This window comes from Sander lucioperca, chromosome 5 (genome assembly GCF_008315115.2).
Source record: "Sander lucioperca isolate FBNREF2018 chromosome 5, SLUC_FBN_1.2, whole genome shotgun sequence".
Lineage (NCBI taxonomy): Eukaryota > Metazoa > Chordata > Actinopteri > Perciformes > Percidae > Sander > Sander lucioperca.
Genome location: NC_050177.1, coordinates 23,947,263 through 23,970,050, shown reverse-complemented (window position 1 = coordinate 23,970,050; position 22,788 = coordinate 23,947,263). Strand labels below are relative to the sequence as shown.

Genomic DNA, 22,788 nt, shown 5'->3' with positions numbered 1-22,788 from the left:
ACAATGACCAGAGGTGGAAGGGGACTCAGGGCTCCGTGGTAGACGATGACCAGAGGTGGAAGGGGACGAGGAGGGTTGCACGTTTGCCTGAAAAGACAGTTGACAGCACGGAGAAGACATTTAAATCAGGATGTCATGCTGTGATTGGATCATGAACTTTGTGGCCAATTGGTTGGTTTACTGAAAAGCGAACGCCTCTAAACAGCTGAATAGTTTTAGGAAGAGAGCGGTGATTAGAAGTCTTCCTGAAAGAATTTACTCTGAGCTCCATATCAGCATGAAAAACAAGCATCTGCAAGACAAAAAAACACCTGTCTTTATTTAAATTGAACAATGATTCATCAAAACCCTTCTAATTTATGTGGAGCAGATGTGGGTGTAGAAGCGCCGCCCAGGGGTGTCGGCTTAAGATGTGACATACTTGATCTGGGTACAAACTAAAGCTGACTGAGAGTCTCCAGTCAGTGTTCATCACATCAGTGGACAAAACACATTGGATTTCTGTCAGGTAAGAACTTTAACTGCTCATCTCTTCTTTTTTTTTTTTTACTTTCGGATGATATCACTGACTTCAATGGGTAAATCTATATGCACCTGTATCAAATATGAATTGTCAAATGTATTAATTGTCATTATGTTATTATGCAAGTTGATGTAAATAGAACTGCACTGGGGACAATTAGAAGTATTTGGACTTCATATTTGATCTTATTTAAGTTTATTGAAGTGAACTGAAGTGTTTTTACTTGCAGCAACTCTAAAACTTCACTTGATCTTTTACACCATCAAAATGTCTGTTTATCAGTTTCCTACCTCGTTATTCTGTTTCTTGTGCTACTCTGACATGTGAATTTCACCTCTAAGGATCAATTTAAAAAAAGAAACCTTATCTTAATAATTATGGTATTTGTTCAATTATGAGTGGTTTAATTCATATGACCTACAATTATAGGGTGTACTCAATCTTTTCTTTCCACTATCAAATAATCATGCACTCAAAGTTTTATGGTTGGTTTGAACATCCAGACACTTGATGGTTTTCTTCTTTTTTAGAACTACATCTACAGAAGCTGAGCACGTTCAGCACTCATGACCCAATGAAGGCATTTTGTGTCTTAACAAACTTCATAGATGGATAATAAATAAATCTTTTTATGGTTGTTAATGTGAAGAAAAAAAAATACAATCATGAGGTTGCATCTTCTACCAAAGGCTGTAGGACAATCAGGCACTCGGGATGACACACCAGTCCCCCACACTCTCCGAGGCGCAGAAGAGGGAGCTCCATGAGACTGCTCTACGCATAGTTTCTCCAGGGAAGGGCATCCTGGCTGCAGACGAGTCTGTCGGTCAGTAGCACCCTTCCTTCCTTCCTTGACAATATGTATGCCATTGATGTTACACTGAGATAATCACACTCAACAGTCAGTCCTGTCACTGATAAACACCATCCAGTTCACAGAGTGCATAGTATGGTTATTAACATCTCAAATGCACAACACATATGTTAATTTCAGGCAGCATGGCTAAGCGGCTGGCTCAGGTTGGGGTGGAGAACACAGAGGAGAACCGCAGACAGTACCGGCAGATTCTCTTTAGTGCAGACGATCGCATCAACGGCTGCATTGGAGGGGTCATCTTCTTCCATGAGACGCTGTACCAGCACACTGATAACGGCATAGCCTTTGTCAAGATGATCAGGGACAGGGGCATCATGGTCGGCATCAAGGTGTGGTAGTTTAGTTCCAAATAACATAAATGTGGAGGATCAAATTGTACCAACCCGTGTGGTATTAGGTGGATTTATTGATCAAATGTGTATCATTATGGCAATGCATTCTGTGCTGATTATTAGTTGTTTCTGTATATGAGAATTTGACATGATTGTCACTTCACTGTTCCTTATTCCTCAGGTTGACAAGGGTGTTGTCCCCCTGGCAGGAACTTGTGGAGAAACCACCACACAGGGTCAGACACTGACAACTCAGATCACTGCCGACATCACTCACATTCCCCAAAGGAAAGCATATTACAAGATAAACTATCAATCTTTTTTTTAACCTTTTCCACAGGTCTGGATGGATTGTCGGAGCGCTGTGCGCAGTATAAAAAGGATGGAGCTGTCTTTGCAAAGTGGCGCTGTGTGCTTAAAATCAGTGACACCAATCCATCTAAACTGGCTATAACAGAAAATGCAAATGTTCTTGCACGCTACTCCAGTATCTGCCAGCAGGTCAGAACCTCATATTATAAACCATGTCTTTACATGTATGTTATGCATCTGTTTTGTTCTGATAATCTTTTCCCTTCGGTTAGCATGGCATTGTGCCCATTATAGAGCCGGAGATTTTGCCTGATGGAGATCATGACCTGAAACGCAGCCAGTACATCACTGAGAAGGTGGGTTTCTTTTTTTCTTACGTACAGCATGTGCATGGGTGTGTGACATTGTTACTACAAGAGTAAGAAGTGAGACGGAGAGGAAGGGAAGTACCTGTCTGCTGTCTCTTTGGTGAAACTATCTGTGTGTTGCAGGTACTGACTGCAGTGTACAAGGCCATGTCAGACCACCATGTGTACCTGGAAGGCACTATCCTGAAACCCAACATGGTCACCTCTGGACACAGCTGCCCCACCAAGTACAGCCCAGAGGAGGTTGCTATGGCAACTGTCACCGCCTTGCGCCGCACTGTCCCCCCAGCTGTCACAGGTAACCCAGAGCGCTGTCCTGTCTGGAGAGGATTTTATTTTACGCAAATATGTTTGACATTTGCAGCAGGAAAATGAAAGTAAAATTATATTCGTTTGTCCACCACAGGAGTGGCTTTTCTGTCAGGCGGTCAGAGTGAAGAAGAGGCCTCTGTCCACCTCAATGCCATCAACAACTGCCCTCTGGCCAAACCCTGGATCCTAACGTTCTCCTTCGGCCGAGCCCTGCAGGCGTCTGCACTCAGAGCCTGGAGAGGACATAAAGAGAATGAGAAAGCCGCCACTGAGCAGTTCATCAAGAGAGCAGAGGTACGTCTACCTCTTGATACTTTACTTTACTACCAGGGATGGTATTCACCAGAGGCCCCACGATACAATATTAACATGATAATGTGTCACAATAATATTATTGCAATATAAAACATATTGCGATATTCTGCGATATGTTGCAATTTGTCGCTTTGGATAAAAGCGTCAGCTAAATGACAAATTAATGAATGACCTTTTGTTCAACTTGGAATTATGTCCCCAAAGAAAAACTTTGTCAACATGTTTTATCTAAATAGATATATTTCTCTGTTTGTTCACCTCATTACAATTTCATTGCTGCAAAATGGGAAACTGAAGAAGCAATAGATTTAGTTATTCTAGTACCTAAAACGTTCTCATGTGCAATTTTTATAATAAAAGGTTGATACTTGTTGTCTGTGTATCGATACAGTATTGCCACGGAAAATATTGTGATAATACTATGCTGTATAGATTTGATCGTTTGTTTCCTATTCTGAGTTTGTTTGCTGTTTTGCCTTCTCTGTCCACAGGCGAACAGTCTGGCATGTCAGGGGAAGTACCCTGGAGGAGAGAACTACGGCGAGGCTGGCCAGCGCAGCTATGGTTCCTCTCATGCATACTGAGTACATGGGGAAGCCATGTTTCAATTAGCAGTGTATTTTCTTCCATTACCATAAAAAGGAGGAATTATAATGTAGATAAATACGTAATTTCAGAATTCTGACACTCATGATGATGTTACATGAAAACAAATTCCTGCCTTGACAAATGAGGACAATCAGAACATGGCCTTGGGTATTTCTAAAGCATGTATTGAATAAACGATGTTTTGATTTACTATTGTGATGGATGTACAGTGTAATCTTGTGACAGTGCCATAACTGAAGCATTTACTACCTAGTATCACAAATAACTGGCCATGTGCTGTAAGTAAATTGAATTTAGGCTGCAGAACAATATTGTTAGTTTGTTTCCAAAATAGTAAAAATTACTGAATTTCTGACATATAATATCCCTTAATGTTATGTGGAAATATCTTCAAGTTGTGCAAAGCTTCTCTGTGTATGTGTACTTTAGTTTTGTTAGTAACCATGTACAATTACAAATAATGCACCAGAATTAGCTTCGAGCTAATTTGCCTCTGCAGTCTCTGGGTAGAAAGCACAATCAGCACTGCAGTAACTTAGAATACAATGTGATGTTGTGTGTGTGTGTGTGTGTGTGTGTGTGTGTGTGTGTGTGTGTGTGTGTGTGTGTGTGTGTGTTGTCATTCTGAATAGTATTCTCTAATAGTCTGATAAACATAGTTCAAATGTAAGCATTCAAGCAATAAAACAGTGTTCAGGTTCAGTCTGGTGTGGACATTTTGTTTTATGTTAATCAAAGATGATACAAGATGAACAACTACACAGTTAGGGAAACTCATCGTAGGGGTTCACCCCGAGGGAAATTCTTTTGAAAGCATGCATGTAATGTAATGTGCATGTAATGTCCCATTCTTTTCCTATAGACAGTAGTGTAAAGTATCTAAGTATATTTACTCAAGTACTGTATACAATTTTGAGGTACCTATACTTTACTTGAATAATTCAATTTAATGTTACTTTGTACTTCTACTCTAATGAATTTTCAGAAAAAAAATCTCCACTACATGTATTTGATAACTTTACTTCCTAGTTACTTTACTTATTTACATATAATATAGTTACATATAAAGTAATTAAAATTAGCCCTACTTTACCAGCTGCAACATTAACGTGATACAATAAAATAAAAGAATATGCATTATTCTGAAAGGGACCATTCTGCATAACGAGTACTTACAGAGTACTTCTACACAGTTCTGAGTACTTCTTCCACCACTAGGCTCTAACCTCTTGGTTTCTCTTTCAAAATGTATTTTTTTCTATTGATTCTGTCACATATATTGAGAAGTAAATACAGTGCATTTGAAGAGAATGGAGAACTGGTTTCCTTCTTATCACTTTTGAAAAATTGCTGAATTATCTTATTGTTCACAAAACAGTAGATTGTATAATAATAATTAAAAAAAGCAGAAACTGTGTCTATTTAATGAAACAGGTCAAAATATGTAATTAGATATTGTAGGTCAATGTAGGATATGTACATATTTTGACTGGAATCAAGGTAAATATTGAATTAACAAAGGTTATGGGTGATGGCACAACATTACAAGTGTTTGTTTATTCTTCTGTAATTACTTGGGATGGTAGCCTATCAGTGTTCCCAACTATTTTAGAGATAGAACTGACCGCATTTTTACAGCAACGTCAATTATATGTAACATTATTTTAAAAGCATAAGCATAAACCTTTACTATCTGTCCAGGGACTACAGATGAAAAAATGCCTTTTTGTACATTTACTGCAATATTTATGAATGTGCACTGTTAATATAACCCAATAAATAAAATGAGTTAAAGTGGACTATCATTATATCAGTTGTGGACATGTAATACGCTACTATAAAGATTGATTGTCATCACTACACCGGGTCATTTCATTTGGCGGACTATTTTGTAAGGCGGATGTGTCCGCTCTGGCTGCGGTGTTTCCGGTATTCAGAAATGTTTCTGTAAAGGAGCGCGGTCCCTGAAGAAGCAGGGGTAGTGGTGGGCGCCTCGTCCGGAGTACTGTCTAACGTTACCCACTAAATATCCTAAAGATTACAGCGCAAAACGGCGCTCGTTTGATTGCTTTCTTCTCTCTGCTCGACGATTTGCAAGCTTGGAGTCTCGGTGTGGCTCCGCCGACCGTTAAAGATCTCGCAAACAACAGACCGTTAGCTTAAGTAGCGAGCTAGCTATCATTAGCTGCCATGTCGGGTGTTGTGCGAGGCCCCGCTGGGAACAACGACTGCCGGATATATGTGGGAAATCTTCCTCCTGATATTCGCACAAAAGACGTGGAAGACGTGTTCTACAAATACGGGACAATTCGAGATATCGATCTGAAGAACCGGAGAGGGGGGCCGCCGTTCGCCTTCATTGAATTCGAGGACCCCAGGTAACGTAAAGGAGCTAACGTTCGCGGTAGGCCAAAGGCCATTGTGTGGCTAACCAACTCGTGTGCTAACGCGGGCTTGGACCATTCCCTGGACTCACTATACCTTGTTATCGTAACGAAACATGGCGTGTGCTGTTCCGGTTTCGATTTTGTGTTTGAACGTCACTTGTTTATGACGTCTATAATAAAGATCCAAACGTTAACGTTGCTTACCCCTTGAATGTCCATGTAACGTTAGTTAACGTGACAGTTGGCATCGTTTCTGGCTAGTTAGCTAGCTAAGTCAATGCACCAATAACGTTGCGCTTGATCGCATACTATTTATTACAGTGGCTTTTCGGTGCAATTAATGAATATCAAATTATGTGTTTCTCTTTGCACAAATTGAGGCAAAATTACTGTAACGTTAGTTGCGTGCACGCCTGCACGGAGGATTAGCAGCCGTAAACCAGATCAAGCTAGCCGCCAGCACGGCTGCATTCTCTCCATAACGTTATGTGTGTTAAAGCTCGCTGGCCGCCCTTCATGTGTCAGCTAACGTTTAAACTGTAACGTTTTGTTAACAGGGACGCTGATGATGCAGTCTATGGGCGGGATGGTTATGATTATGACGGCTACAGGCTGCGTGTGGAGTTTCCTCGGAGCGGTAGGGGCTCGAGAGGCGGGTTCGGTGGGATCGGTGGAGCTCCCAGGGGCAGATATGGGCCCCCATCCAGACGCTCCGAGTACAGGGTCATTGTGTCGGGTAAGCAGTTATTTGGCTAATATACAGAAATCTTACTATTATACAAGCATATCGCTTGGACTGCTGTCTGAAGGATGATTTGCTGAATGCCCCTTTCTTGAGTGTATCTTTTTAAAGAGTGTGTGCAGTTTTAAAAGTTTTATCACAACAAAGTTAGCAGAAAGTTAAGCTTCACTTTAATTGTGCTCTGCATTTAGGACAGTAAAACAGGATAAATATGGCTCATACATGCAAACATACATTATCGATGTTATAAACCCTGGGGTGACTGTTAGTCTTGTCCATCACATTTACTTTGGACAATTGCGAATAATGCAGTTACAGTCAGAAGTGTATTTAGAGAACAACATCTTTATTAATTTGGTGCATGTACCATTTAAAAAAAAATGGAATTTGCGGATAGCTTATGCAGGAAGGCAAGTGTAAGCGATAGGATATTACCTGTTGTAATTGTTGTTGTGGTGTTACTGAAAGTAAACAGTGTCCTCACGTTCCGCTGTGGCTGTAGGACTCAATTAATAATCTTCACAATGTAAGACTTGATATGATTTGTTTTTTAATAGTAGATGAGGACAATGCTCATTGATCAACATATACAAAAACTGTAAATGAGCCAGAGTTAGCCTTGAAGGTTAGTTTATCTGTGGTCCCTAAGCAAATGATTAGAAGGAACCCTAGAAATAGATTACATACATCTAAATCTATATATATAGAAAATATGCGCAGTAGTACAGTACACACAATCAATAAATTATGCCACAGTACAACACATGGTACTTTGCTACATTTCTTACTAAATAAATTATAGTATTACCAAACAGTCAAGCTGAACCAGTTTCCACCTGTCTGCATTTTTAACATGTCTTCTTTCAACTACATTTGGTCTGATTGAATTGAAATATTCCAGTATCGCTCAATCCTACAGCTTTTGTTTGGGCAAACAAATCTGTTGTGTAATTCTGACGTGTGTTGAATTTTTCGCACATAAATCTGGGAAGTTGACCATACGTCAGCTAACATAACTTTGGTTTAAATGTTTCAGGACTCCCTCAGAGCGGCAGCTGGCAGGACCTGAAGGACCACATGCGTGAAGCAGGCGACGTGTGCTACGCCGACGTTTTCAGAGATGGAACCGGAGTTGTAGAATTTGTGCGCAAAGAAGACATGACCTATGCCGTCCGAAAGCTGGACAACACCAAATTCCGCTCGCATGAGGTATGTGTACTGATTTGATCACTTGTCATGGATAATGTTTCTTTGCTGGGTTGAGGTGAGTACTTCCGGGTATGCTACATGTTTGAAACACACCTGGCCCTCATTTCCATCTATGGTATTTCCACCATAGGAAGGAATGTTGCCTTTTCAATGTCAAGTTCTCTTGTGTCCGCCAGGGAGAGACTGCTTACATTCGTGTGAAATTAGACGGTCCCCGCAGCCCAAGTTATGGAAGATCACGCTCCCGCAGCCGTGGCAGTCGGAGCAGGAGCCGCAGTCGCAGCGCCAGCCGCAGTCGCAGCAATTCCCGGGGCCGTGGCAGAGGATCGCCCCGCTACTCGCCTCGTCACAGCCGCTCTCGATCCCGTTCTTAAACCTTTCTACCACCGATGTGTTGCCCTTTTGATGTATACCCTCCTGTTTTTACCTCTTATGAGTTTCTCCTAATGTCAGCAATTGATTTTTAATTTTTGCATTTCATGTCCCGATGTCCTTGTGGGTGATCATGGTATGTAGATGTACCCCCCTCCTCCTCTTTTGCCCTTTAACCCCCCACCCTCTCCAGCTGCTTTGTCATTTTATTTTCTCCCTCGCTCTCTCTCTCCCTTTTTTTCTGTCCTCTGAATTTTTGCAACATTAGGAATTGTGCTGTCGAACTTCAAAAATGTTGAGTTGTCATAAACTGCACTCAATGTTTTTGCAAGTATTGAAAATTGAGTTTTATTTTTGTTTTATTTTAAAAAAACAACAACACAGCTTTTCTTATTGGATATGTGGGGTGGGCTGTTTGGATGGGGAGCCCAATGCTTAACTGTATTTTACCCTTGTGTCTTCCTTTAGACATCTGAAGAGAAGGATTAAAGTGATTTGGAATAAAACCATTGTGGAGCACATTTCATTTGTATGGTCAGGATAGGACATCTAATTGAGGAGCAATCAGGTCGAGGCAATGGTACGCTTCATATTCCATAAATTGAACGTTTTCATAGGTTGCTATTTCATGCATGTCATACTTAACAAAGCCATATGTGCTGTACTTTGTTTATATATATACAGTTTTTAACATGCTACTCTGGCTTGTGACAGAAATAAGCAGTCCTAGATCAAGTGTTGTGATGTAAGTGTAACATCTTTGCTGTCAAATGTAAAAAAAAAAAAAAAAAAAATATCTGAATCACTACTTTTGTTGCAAAAAAAGTCCCACTTTTAACTTTAAATGTCCTCAATGGTTAAAATGTTTTAACTTCAGGGAGCGATAGTTTTTGTGCTCAGTGGCTTTCTTTTTTTCTTGATCTGACATGAGTGCTCAAAAATGGAAAATTAGGCCCAAAATTCTTGACATTTTATTCTAACAGTCTCCCTCTGATTTTCTTCCTGGTATTTCAAGGTTTTGATTGGAGGAGTGGCTCAGTGGATCCCAATCCTTGGAGCTGGATGAGTGGATCGATTAGGGAAGGGATAGGCAAGGATGGATGCTCGGAACGGGAGCAGTTTTCCAGGAGTCAAATGAGCGTTTGATTTCAGAACTAATTAACGGGAGTCCCAGAGCAACTTTTTTTTTCTATTAGGCCCCCTAATGCCTATTTAAAGTTTTTCAGTGGTAATGGCTTTATTTTACAAGAAAACCAAACTGAGGACCAGGAAGTTGGATCAAAGGATGGAGTCGTAGATGCCTGGTATGAAGGAATAAAAATTGGGGAGGTTGGGAGGGGGTTTTGTGTGGGAGTAGTTTGTATGTTTTATTTTGCTTAATCTTGCTTTTTCTCTTAGCATTTTCAATAAAACACTTTCAAACAAGGACACTAGTTTGTTTTTATTTGAAACATAAACCCAAATATCAATTCATGTGACTATTGGTATGTATGAATGACTTAGTGCTCAATTTTTAGTAATGTTAAAACTACAGTGTCTACCTGAGTTAATAACTACAAGTGATCAATTAAAAAGCATATATTTGTAAAGCTGAAACCAATGTAATGGGAAATTATGCTTCTGCATAAAAGCAACACTGCAGCTCTAGATCCAGCAACACAATATCAGCGCATATGTTTAATATTCATAGCTCCTTTGTCTCAGCTGTGACGGCAGCTGACGACAAGCCAAATGATACCTGCCCACTGCCAAGGTCTCGTTTCCTCTTAGCCCACAGTTAGTGGTGTATACTGTCAATGATGCATTGTGGGATGAAATAAGATGCCGGCAGACAGGAGCTGGAGAAAAACGCTTGGAACACACGGGAGGCTGCAGCTCAGCCAATGGCAGGGCGCAGCATGCAGCACAGGGCGGGGAGCTGCTGGAGCACAGCACAGAGAGCCAGCCTGCCTACATGCTTATTGTGTAAATCTTTTTAAAGCAATTAGCCGCAGCATCATCTAAACCTTCTACCCCTGGCTGGGTGAAATAGCCTACATCTTTTTTGAAAAGAGTGTTTTCATTCGGCTCAAGAAAAGGTGAGTTGCAGATTCCCTAATGTGAAAAACATTGACTTGCATGTCTTGACATATTTCTGATTCGAGTTTCTCTCACGATGGTGAGCTTTGGTGTATGCCTTAATGTGTTCCGACTGGTTAGACATGGAGACTGTACTGGCATGGATAACAGCAGGCGCATTTTTTCCTCAGCAGTAATTGGATACATTTTGATACTTTTGGTCTCCTGATGCAGAAGCTGCATTTATCGGAAAGTGATTTTTGCCAAGTAATTTAACTCCACCTGTATCAAGTTTCGCAGCCAATCTATGCACCACTCAGGAAATCGTTTAGTTCGGAATATATAGATAACAACACGAGTCTAAGTTATGACTGAGGAATCCGTGCACATGATAGAAAACGCGGTACCAAACGGCCAATCTTCTGCGTATGATTGATGCTTTTGCGATGCTCCTACTGGCCTAAAAAACATCCCCATCATCACCACGTGCGGTGTTAATTTTCAGTGCAGTGAACGCGTTTCTTTTTCTTCCTCAGGTAGGCATCATCATCATCATCACCCTTAACCATGACTGACAGGAAAGCTGTGATCAAGAACGCAGACATGTCCGAGGACATGCAGCAGGACGCGGTGGACTGTGCCACCCAGGCCATGGAGAAGTACAACATAGAGAAGGACATCGCAGCCTACATCAAGAAGGTGAGACAGGACGCTCCTCTGTACGCTTACATCATTGGCACATGATGTGCAAATTCAGAGCCTTTTTATTCTCAGATCTATTTTAGTTCCAATGTGGAGAGGCTCTTATGATCACGGCTGTAGCCAGGAGTCCCCAAGCCCCCCCCCCCCCCAACCCACTGAGTTTACCAACATTTTGACACCAAACAAGTATTGGAATTTTTACATTTTATGTACACTGATTTCCCAGATCAAAATCAATCAAACTGTATTTGTATGGCACTGTCAACACAGGCCAGTGCAATTCAAAGTGCTTTTACGTGTGAATGACAAGCTAATAACACTAGTAATTAATATAAAAGTCAAACAAGTAGAGACAAATGCACAAGAGAAATAAAATATTGAAATAAAGACAACAGAGAAGGCAATGAAAAAAAAAAAAAGATACGAATATTAAAGGTGTTCCAAGTGATGTTGGGTGACAGGTTACTGGCTGGAACACTGTTTATGTTTGGTGGCGCAGGTTGGCCAGTTGTTGTTTGGCGTTTGTAGAGCCTGGGCTGTCTACAGAGACCATGTTTTTTTTACAGTGTGTTCAGGGGACAGGCAGCTAGCAGATAGTGAGGAGATGTTTTTTACAGTGTGTTCAGGGGACAGGCAGCTAGCAGATAGTGAGGAGATGTTTTTTTACAGTGTGTTCAGGGGACAGGCAGCTAGCAGATAGTGAGGAGATGTTTTTTTACAGTGTGTTCAGGGGACAGGCAGCTAGCAGATAGTGAGGAGATGTTTTTTACAGTGTGTTCAGGGGACAGGCAGCTAGCAGATAGTGAGGAGATGTTTTTACAGTGTGTTCAGGGGACAGGCAGATAGTGAGGAGATGTTTTTTACAGTGTGTTCAGGGGACAGGCAGTTAGCAGATAGTGAGGAGATGTTTTTTTACAGTGTGTTCAGGGGACAGGTATCTAGCAGATAGTGAGGAGATGTTTTTTTACAGTGTGTTCAGGGGACAGGCATCTAGCAGATAGTGAGATGTTTTTTACAGTGTGTTCAGGGGACAGGCAGATAGTGAGGAGATGTTTTTTACAGTGTGTTCAGGGGACAGGCAGCTAGCAGATAGTGAGATGTTTTTTACAGTGTGTTCAGGGGACAGGCAGCTAGCAGATAGTGAGGAGATGTTTTTTACAGTGTGTTCAGGGGACAGGCAGCTAGCAGATAGTGAGGAGATGTTTTTTACAGTGTGTTCAGGGGACAGGCAGCTAGCAGATAGTGAGGAGATGTTTTTTACAGTGTGTTCAGGGGACAGGCAGCTAGCAGATAGTGAGGAGATGTTTGCTGTATGTGACAAAAAATGTTGTAGCCTAAAAAACGCGTGACATCTCATAGAGCACTTTTAATGACCATAAAACATATTTATCAAAAGCCAGTCTAAAAAGGCAGGTTTTAGGTTTATGTTAATTCTTGATACTGTAATGACCTTTTCAGTCATGCTGGGATCAATAAAGGTTTATCCTATTTATTTGTTGGCCTAAAATAAGAAGAAACTTTATTATTTGTCACATACAGTCGTACGGTACAATGTAGTGAAATTCAATCCCTGCGTTATACCCTAAGCATTAGGAGCAGTGGACAGCCAGTTCAGGGACACTTTGACATTTGGCCGGAGGAGCTGAAGATGCAACCGCCGATCTTGTGTTTTAGGACCGACCCACTCTACAGCGGAGCCACAGCCACTCCTAAAGTAGTTAACCCCCAAATTCCTAAGGATAAGAGGTGAAATTATTTGACAATTAACAGAAACTAATCACTAGGGGTGCACGATTCAGAAAATGTCACGATTCGATTCAGTATCGATTTTCAGGCTCAAGATTCAATTAAAAAACGATTCTCGATTTAAAAAAAAAAAAAATAAATAAATAAAAAAAAAAAAAGATTCTCGATTTAACAAAACAATTCACAGTATGTAAATGTAGTTACTTTTTCCATGTGATTGCAGTAGACATACAATTAATTAAAAAATATTAATAGATTTTTGGAATTCTATGAATCGATTTTGAATCGGTAGAGCTTGAATAGCGATTCGAATGTGAATTGATTTTTTTGCACACCCCTACTAATCACCAACTTTTTGATAATCATTTTTTATTTTCCAATCAAAAATACCAAACCGTTGCTGGTTTCAGCTTCTCATATGTGAGGAATGGATATGCTTTTTTTTCATAATGACAGCAAATTCAATATATCTTTGACTGTTGGTCGAATAAAACAAGCAGATCAAAGATTTCACCTTGGGCTCTGGGAAATTCTCATGACCATTTTGCAATATTTTCTGACAATTTATACCCAAAACAACTAATCCAGAACATGATCAGCAAATTAATTTCTGAAATAATTCAAATAAAACCTAGATGAAAATGTACTTCAATGGTAGTTGTGGCCTTAGTCATGATATGTAAGGTAGGATTTGGTCCCGGATTTTACTGGTTTACACTAATCTTCTTCTTTTGACCTTTTTCAGGAGTTTGACAAGAAGTACAACCCCACCTGGCACTGCATCGTCGGGAGGAACTTTGGCAGCTACGTCACCCACGAGACAAAGCATTTCATTTACTTCTACTTGGGCCAAGTGGCTATATTGCTCTTCAAGTCTGGCTGAGAATGTCCTGAAGGGTGTTGAGGAGGTTTTCTCCCTGAACCTAAATTGGAAATGCACTGGTGGCTGATGTCTCCCATACACTAATAACGACATACCATAATGATGCAAACCAGGCCGTGCGCAAATGCATGGACTATACACTATTAAATGTATGTTACAGTAAGTTTACTTTTCGATAGTTGCCATTTGAATGCAACTGAAGTAGTTTTTGTTGATACTGTTAAATTCTAGGTTGTAAAAGATTTCAACGTGGCCCTCGATTGTAAAATAAAGGAAAGCTGTAGAATGTAATGGTGCATCTGCTTTCCTTCACAAGTGGCATTGCCAGAACCTGTTATGAGACTCCATCTGTCGGTTTAGATGGTAAAATCATACTGCGTGCACCAGTTTAACACTTCATTATCCAGATTTTAACACAGGAACATGGAAAGAAGTCGATGAATGGAGCAAAATAGTCTTTTCACATGATGAGTTACTTCACGGCATTCCTTTGATTTCCAGGAGAACAAACAGCATGAGTTCAGTTCATAGTTCAGTTGCTATTTTACTAATTTAAAAGGAATTATGTCTGTACATGCAAATACAAAACCTTTAATGTTTATTTGGATATAAAATAAAATATCCAATGGATTTCAGAAAAGATGTCATCCAACACACTTTGGAACCAACACAAGCCAGTGCATGCATTTCCAGGGATGTGTAGTTTGTCAAGTTTCACTGTGAGGCACGGTAGAGCAAATAAAGCTCACAAACAGTTCTTTAGCCTGTAATGTCAGAGTAATAACACTACAGACCGGTCACCCCAACCTCCCAACTCACCTACCTAGATATCAGTCCTATAATCCTGTGTTTCTGCATGCTTGGAGGATAATGACCACCATTTCTTTAACTGTCATCAGACCCAAACAAAAGCTCACCTTGAAGATAAATAGTTTTTTTAACTTTTGAGTATGTAGATATTGGACTGACCCGATGTAAAGCAGTGTTGGGAAGGTGATTTAGAGAAAAACATCTGCAGTCAACTCTACCAAGGCTACCAACACCCCTGTGTTTCCGATTCGCGTGTCTTGTGTGGCTCGTAATACTTTCAAGTTACATTTACCTCTGACCTTTACTTTTGCATTGTCAGTGTACTGCCAGACATGCAGGAAAGACGAAGCATTTAGGAGTTCTTCTTAAAGCAACTGCAAGGAGGCGTATCCCTTGTCTAGCAACTGATTTTTTTATTTTTTATTTTGTCGTGTCAGTATAATTAATTGGAAAGGGCAAAGCTTAATGTTTGGATTCTTTAAGAGGGCAGTTTGGAGGGATTTAGTCATGCGGTTGGATAACACCACACATTTCTCGCTGTGTTGTAAGACAGTGTTTTAAGTTGCTCTCTTGCATAATCCAACAATGGGTAAAATGTGTATCTTTCAAATGTTAGCTTGGATTGACATTGAGGGAAGTCTTCCTAACTATTGTCAATGTTAACTGATTTAGTATTGTTTTTCTGGCATGCATTTTTGCTGTGTATATGTAGGAGCCGTTACAATGCTGTTAAATTTGCACAAAACGTGTGCCTGTCATTGCTCTCAACTGTAACCGGCTTGAGTACAATTGCACTTCATTAGAGTTATCCAGTAGGTTGCTACAGAACCAAAATCGTATAAACTCGATAAAATAAAAATTAATTGTTGACTTATTTTGTCATCGCCCCTTTTTTTGCTGAAAACAATTGATTGGTTGATGTACAAAAAATAAATTACTTTTTGAGAATTAATTATTGACTTAAAGGACATAGTTCGACATTTTGGGAAATACGTTTATTCAGCAGCTTGTTAGCTTAGCACAGAAATGGGGAAAGGTAGGGAGATTGGGTTACCTTGTTCAGAGGCAAAGCGCAGCACAGGTGTTCATCATCATCATCACCTGGTATCTCTTTATCACAATGGTTGCACCTTGAAAGGTCAGCAGCAACGAGGTCAAAGTTGAAATATCAAGCAGTGCGCCATGCCTAGGGTAGCGTTTGCGTCGGGTTATCAGACCACGGTGGGGTACCCAGATGTCTTTCAGGACCGTAAGCCTCCCTTAAGCTAGAATTTAAAGGAATAGTTTGATAATTCTGAAAACACGCTTATTTGCTTTCTTACCAAGAGTTAGATGAGTAACGTTATTGATATCACTCTCATATCCCTCCCTGTCCTCCGCGTTTAAGCTGCCTACACATAAGAGAAAAAACTGCGGGGTAGGGCCCAGGGCATAGTGCAGACATTTCAGAGGCAAAGTGCAGCACAAGGTATACGTTAGGGTGTGCAAAAAAAATCAATTCACATTCGAATCGCGATTCAAGCTCTACCGATTCAAAATCAATTCATATTTTTTATTTTATTTTTTATTGTATGTCTACTGCAGTCACGTGGAAAAAGTAGCTACATTTACATACTGTGAATCGTTTTTTTAATCGAGAATCATTTTTGAATCGAAAATCAATTTTTAATCGAATCTTGAGCCTAAAAATCAATATTGAATCGTGACATTTTCTGAATCGTGCACGCCTAGTATACCTCATCATTTCTTCTGGCTACCTCTTTTAATGGTTGTGCCTTGAAAGGTGAGCGGCAACGAAGTTGAAATAATTTAAAGTTTGAGTCGAGCACTCTGCAGCAATTTTGAGCTGTGTGCCACCCCAAGGGTCAACATTCAACATTTTGTGGGCCAAGGACCCCTAAGCTGAAAAAAAGACGGAGCAGGGACCCCTTACTATACATAATGTATAGAATTGAGTTGCATATTAAACTGGGCCTACAGTAATGTGTAGGGCAGCCAAGACCCTTTAGATATACCTTTTTATGGGGCATACAATACTAAGGTGTTAAAATTATAATTGTTGACATTCATATATTTATACATCATGTTTTAATGTTAAAATGTGGAACAGTAACTGTATCTGTGGATGGCTACCTTACCTATAGGCCAGTAAGCTTATCATAAATTATCTTTACAAATACTATGTTGGATTCATGTTAATGTATATTTTCAGACACACACATATATATATATATATATATATATATATATATATATATATATATATATATATATATATATATTTTTTTTTTTTATAAAACAATGGCACAATGAGCGCAGAAGAGTTTTACCGCGGATCACGTGTAGGTGGCTTTACGCTGCGGCCTGGGCGACTGCGCGGAGGGTCTGAGCGCTGAGCCTATTACCTCTAAGATTTTGTAACACTAACAGATGAAATGATTGGCTACAGATAACAAGAAGTACATTTTTGGAGTCACTCTGACCGCTGCTCTGACCGTTTTCACCGCAATCAGTATAAACGACCACACAGTTTGCAGCGACCATGCGCTGACAGAAGAAACCTGTTTACGCTAGGGACACTTTTAGGATTCAATACGATACCGATACTTTTTCTTGCATTTTCATCGATACCGATACCGTTAATTTCTTATTGTCAATTTTTGTCAGTAAAAATATTATTACATTTAAGACAAATCACAAGACAAATGCAGACCATTTATACAAAATGTATTTTGGTCAATACATAACAAAATTAAAATTAAAATAAATAACATAAATATGAATGAAATAAATTAAATATGAACAAACACACACATTTTCAGGCCCTTGGCTGTGTTGCTGTTGGCTGTGTCACACGTTGATGCTCATTCGCTCGTCTCCTGTCACATGACATGGGCCAGCTCAATACGCCGCCAGGTACAGGGGTGTCCCGGCACATAGTCATTTAAGTAAGTAATCTAAAACAGCTGAAAGTTGAGCTGAAAGCTGAAAAATTATTATTTTTTAGTTTATATCGATATTTTTTTCAAGGAAATCAATGCCAAATGAGTAGCGTGAGTATATCGATCTATCGATACCACAGGATCGATACGCCCATCCCTAGTTTACGCCTACAGCCTGCCTCCTCCTGGTACTCTGCTCAAGTACCAGGGCCATAAAACTAAACCAAATTAAAAGTGTATTTAACATAAAAAAGCTGTTGTAGTGTACTTAATATTTTGTTATTTTCCTTCTTTAAGTCACCAGAATGCAGGAAACAAAATATTGGAAACAACATTTTTTGGGTGGAAGAACCCCAGAACCCGCTTTGGTTTCAAAATCCTCCCTATCTTTGAGGTCTCACAGTTGGCCAGTATGCTGTAGAGACATGATAGTGGTATCAATCTAATTATCTAACTCTCAGCAAGAAAGGGAATAAGTCTAACGTTATTTCCCAAAATGTCAAATCATTCCTTTAAAGGTCCAATGTGTAGGAATTTCTCCCATCTAGCGTTGAGATCATATATCAATCAACTCTCTCTCACCACGCAGTTCAAAGTAGGTATTACAGCTACGGTAGCCTTCACGCTTCACAAAGCCGGTCTCTTGCTGTTTTCAATATTTTTTTTCTTTTTCTGGACGAAGAAGAAGACTCCTGTTCCTGAAATTTGGATTTTGAATACGTGTGGTCCTTCATGTTTCCTTCTTCAAACTTGCCGGGGCCGGGAAGCTACGATACCCATTAGCAGCATTAGCAGCATTAGCAGCATTAGCAGCATTAGCAGCAGCGAGTTTATCATGTGACAGAGAAAACGTGAAAGGTGGAGCAGTATGTCCTGTATGTCCCTTATACACACACACACACACACATACACACACACACACACACACACACACACACACACACACACACACACACACACACACACAAAGGTGGAGCAGTATGTCCTGTATGTCCCTTACACACACACACACACACACACACACACACATAGGTGGAGCAGTATGTCCTGTATGTCCCTTATACACACACACACACACACACAAAGGTGGAGCAGTATGTCCTGTATGTCCCTTACACACACACACACACACACACACACACACACACACACACACACACACACACACACAAAGGTGGAGCAGTATGTCCTGTATGTCCCTTACACACACACACACACACACACACACACACACACACACACACACACACACACACACACACACACACACACACACACACACACACACACACACACACACACACACACACACACACACACACACACACACACACAAAGGTGGAGCAGTATGTCCTGTATGTCCCTTACACACACACACACACACACACACACACACAAAGGTGGAGCAGTATGTCCTGTATGTCCCTTACACACACACACACACACACACACGCACACACAAAGGTGGAGCAGTATGTCCTGTATGTCCCTTACACACACACACACACACACACACACACACACACACACACACACACACACACACACACACACACACACAAAGGTGGAGCAGTATGTCCTGTATGTCCCTTACACACACACACACACACACACACACACAAAGGTGGAGCAGTATGTCCTGTATGTCTCTTACCAGCTAACGTATTTCTAGATGGAGCATGAATATGGAGCGTCTACCCCAGTTCATGCAAACGCAAATGTAAAATTTCAAGCCAAAAGGAATACTTGGAATTGATGGTGGTGGTAAATATTCATGAAAAAGGACAATTTTGTGAACGGGCAACACAGATTTTGATAATGAACAACTAAACACGTTACACACTGGACCTCTAAAAGAAGCTACTGTCCCACAGATAGCAATTATGATATGGTAGCAAATTGTAGCGTAACAGCGCCATACCAGTAATATCTATCTAATGTTTGGTAATCTTGCATTGCCAGACCTTACTCCACAGTGCTGCAAAGTAAGGTCTGGCCCCTCCACAAATACACTCCTGGATAGGAGAAAAAAACTCTCTGGGTTGTTTGCATTTCTTTAACCCAATCCCAATCGTCTCGGGCGGCGCTAAGCTCCAGACACAGCAACAGTGGCTCTGCTAAATAGTCTCAGAAAGGAACTGGTTTTGGTGGAACATTTGCTCCCCGCTAAAGAAAACTCCTCATTTAATATTAAATGAAGTTAACTGTTGACACAATCCAGCAACGTGAGCTATTTAAATTATCTGATACGTGGTTAAACCTCATTGGCTCTTACCAGTGTATCTCCGTGTGTACTTCGTCCACAGCAATCCCACCAATCAGTCCCAAAACCTCCCAGTTAGAGAGGAAATGACCTAAACATATTCTTAGTAAATCTTTACAATCATTTCCTGAAAGAACCAAGCAGGTCTGTCTTGTTGCTCGGTCTAATTTCCAAGTTTGTTGTGGTTTCCCGAAACCCACGGATTATCCTGTAAATGAACGTCGATCCAGACTACTTTAAGACTGTTGTAAAGCAAAAATAGTAACAATTTACTGATTCTAGTTTCTATACTGTGAGAATTAGGCTTTTTTAGATAATCATAGATAACATTTCTTTGAGTTTTGGAGTGTTTGTTGGACATATTTAGGTCACATTAAGTCACATTGGACGCTAAGTGATGGCCTTTTTCTGAAATCTAACGAGGTTCAAAACAGACCTTGAGACATATCCTTCCAAAAATAATGCTGCCATAATGCTATTATGTTTTTGCTACTTGTTCAATTCTACAATAAATCACAACAGAATGGGACAACAGAGATCTATAGAGTGCAAGCTGACTGAACAAAATGGATAATAAAGAGAAGAACATACTATGTAGATTTCACTATTCCTGCGTTAAAGCTGCAAGGCTGTAGTGTTGGATTCACTGTGTGTTTACTCTGAATAATGGAGGCTCAAGTGGTCTGGTGTGAAAAACAGTCCATAGCAACAAGTGTGTGAGACCTTCAGTCAGAGATGAGGAGCACAAACCACGTAACTGGGACATCAGTTGTTGTGCTGATTAGCCATATGGCTCGCCAAGACACTTATCTATCTATCGATGCTGCGTTCAAGTCATTCTTTTTTTTCTTTTCCACATTTCCCATATTCTCAGTAATTTCTTAAAGGGACACTCCACTGACTTTAAATGTAATTTTTGCATCATGCGGAGTACTCCCCTGATTATCATTGCCCCAGTGGAACAAGGAATCATGATGCTTACCGTGAGCCACAATGTAAAATACAAAAACATATTTTTATTATAGAATCAAGAAAATAACCCTAATTATGATTTTTTATTTTTTTAAATAAAGCCTGCAAGTCTTTTATGGGATTATGGGATTATGGGATGTGCAGTAGCATCTGTTTTTGGAGAAAAGACCCATAAGTAACGATTTGAAGTCAGGACATCTCAACTTTTGTAGCATACATTTTGACCATTCTTTCTTTAATATATCTTTCTTGCAAGCCCCCCAACATTATGTAAGTGAAATACTACATAGTATGAGTACCACTTTAAATCTAGAAAATTACAAATCAGAATAAGCTGCTACATTCAGACAAATTAATAATGTTTTTGCTTCCCAGTTGTAGCATTTCAATCCTTGTAGAGAATTGCCCGTTTTGTTTTCCCATTAATGCTGCACAAACTGGTGGTGTCCAACAATGTGTCATCTAGAGCCATGTTTAAATACTACATCAACTGATTTCACTGATAACCCTTCAGTCAGAGTGAACTCAGCGTGCAGAGCTGGTGCTGTTAGGCTGGCATGAAAACTTGTGTACACATGTCTGCAGACAACAAACAGGAACAGAGGTTGGACCTCAGTTTCAATCCCGAGATTATCTGTCAGGATCAGGGCTGATGTAATGGTGTGCATTACAATGGGATGCAATCATAGAAAAATTACATATTTTATGTTTTCCTTCAGTACAACCTACAATATGACCAACAGCTGAGATCTTTTGTTCTGTTTCAATGACGTGGCAGTTGTCTTCTCATTGACAAAAAGGAGCATGAGTTGTGTGTGTCATGTTTTGAGTTTGTGCTGAAGTTATGTGATGTCTGTGAGGTGGACAGCTGTAGAAACAAGAGCATGCAGAGCCATTGGAGCTGAGAAAGCAGACAAATTAAAGGACAAGTGACTAATGAATAATTTCTAGAGACAGACTGAGATCAAACTGAGACACTCTGTGGGGTTGACTGGAACAGTTTGCCTAAATATTAGAAAATAATTTGTGCCATTCCCACGTCTACATGCTTATGAGGAAAAAAAAATAATTTTAACACATGAATGTCCTGGTTTTTAGCTCCCTTTTAGTGAGTGAAATAAATAAGGAATCAAAGCTTTTATTTGGTCTGTTTCACAGAAATACTGAGTAATGTAAAACAAAACATTAACTCACTTTAAAACAGAAGTGCGTCAGAAGTGCGTCAGAGGCTTGTCTGCTTTTTCACCAAACCTTCACTGTTGTGTTCCACTCTTGTTTTTCCCATCAGCGTATCCTCCCCCACCACATACCTGCCTGCCTCTCTTTCATACTGTAGCCTCTGGCTGCCTTCATCCATCTTCCCACACAAAGCTGTAATTCATGGTCAGAGCACATTCACATGTAGACCGCACAGATAATTGACTGGACAAAGAAATGGCAGGATTAAACATTTAGATAATGAAAATTCAGTTTATGTTTGAACTGTGGCCTTAAAACTTACAACTGACAAAGATTTATCAGATTGTAGATCTCTTTGTTTCTGGTTTGTTAAGTGAAAATGATCATGTTGCCTTTTCTAACTATTCCATACTTTTATTATGATGTAAAAGCAAATCTAGCTCCAGAAGTCTCACACTGTTCAATTCCTACCAGACTGAGGCATTCAAATCTAAACATCCTTTTATTACAACATATTTCTATCCTTATGCTTATAAATTGTTTTATAGCTCCTCACACGTTCTTTCTGAAAAACATTTGAATAGCCTAAATTGCACAAAATAGATGGTTGTTTTGGCTCAGGCTGAAAATATCCTCCTGCTTTGTTCGCTCTCATTGATGTGGTTCATGTTTGTGCTCTGCAGATGCCTCATAGACAGTGAGATGACCAGTGGGCGGACTTTACACCAGCATAACAAGGAGGCAAATGACTCAGACTCAAACATCAGGGATGTCGATAAAAAAAGGTGCCACATTAATATGTTAATTTCAGTAGCCGTGTACATTGGGAACAATACAGATATGAGAATGAACACTTCCTTGCTTTATCAGCCTGT

At 40.1% G+C, this 22,788-nt stretch overlaps 3 protein-coding genes across 5 annotated transcripts; all 3 read left to right on the top strand.

Moving 5' to 3' along the window:
• The first annotated feature begins 370 nt into the window (after positions 1-370).
• On the top strand, positions 371-4,350 carry aldoca (aldolase C, fructose-bisphosphate, a). 2 transcript variants are annotated; one of them, XM_036001492.1, is made up of 9 exons: positions 371-508; positions 1,213-1,349; positions 1,518-1,729; positions 1,914-1,968; positions 2,073-2,233; positions 2,317-2,400; positions 2,536-2,710; positions 2,819-3,018; positions 3,531-4,350. In XM_036001492.1, the coding sequence occupies exons 2-9, from the start codon at positions 1,238-1,240 to the stop codon at positions 3,621-3,623; spliced, it is 1,092 nt and encodes a 363-aa protein (XP_035857385.1). In that variant the 5' UTR covers positions 371-508; positions 1,213-1,237; the 3' UTR covers positions 3,624-4,350. The 2 variants fall into 2 exon arrangements, with proteins under 2 accessions (XP_035857385.1, XP_031153484.1); XM_031297624.2 differs by having other exon boundaries at positions 400-508; positions 1,220-1,349.
• Positions 4,351-5,566: 1,216 nt separating this feature from the next.
• Positions 5,567-9,183, top strand: srsf1a (serine and arginine rich splicing factor 1a). The gene is made up of 4 exons (XM_031297639.2): positions 5,567-6,026; positions 6,593-6,771; positions 7,814-7,986; positions 8,163-9,183. Exons 1-4 carry the CDS (start codon positions 5,839-5,841, stop codon positions 8,358-8,360), a joined length of 738 nt encoding a protein of 245 aa, XP_031153499.1. The 5' UTR covers positions 5,567-5,838; the 3' UTR covers positions 8,361-9,183.
• A 994-nt stretch (positions 9,184-10,177) lies between these two features.
• Positions 10,178-15,433, top strand: dynll2a (dynein, light chain, LC8-type 2a). Of its 2 annotated transcripts, none has more exons than XM_031297647.2 (3): positions 10,178-10,437; positions 10,950-11,115; positions 13,610-15,433. In XM_031297647.2, exons 2-3 carry the CDS (start codon positions 10,984-10,986, stop codon positions 13,745-13,747), a joined length of 270 nt encoding a protein of 89 aa, XP_031153507.1. In that variant the 5' UTR covers positions 10,178-10,437; positions 10,950-10,983; the 3' UTR covers positions 13,748-15,433. The 2 variants fall into 2 exon arrangements, with proteins under 2 accessions (XP_031153507.1, XP_031153506.1); XM_031297646.2 differs by having other exon boundaries at positions 10,185-10,436; positions 10,953-11,115.
• Positions 15,434-22,788: the final 7,355 nt, after the last annotated feature.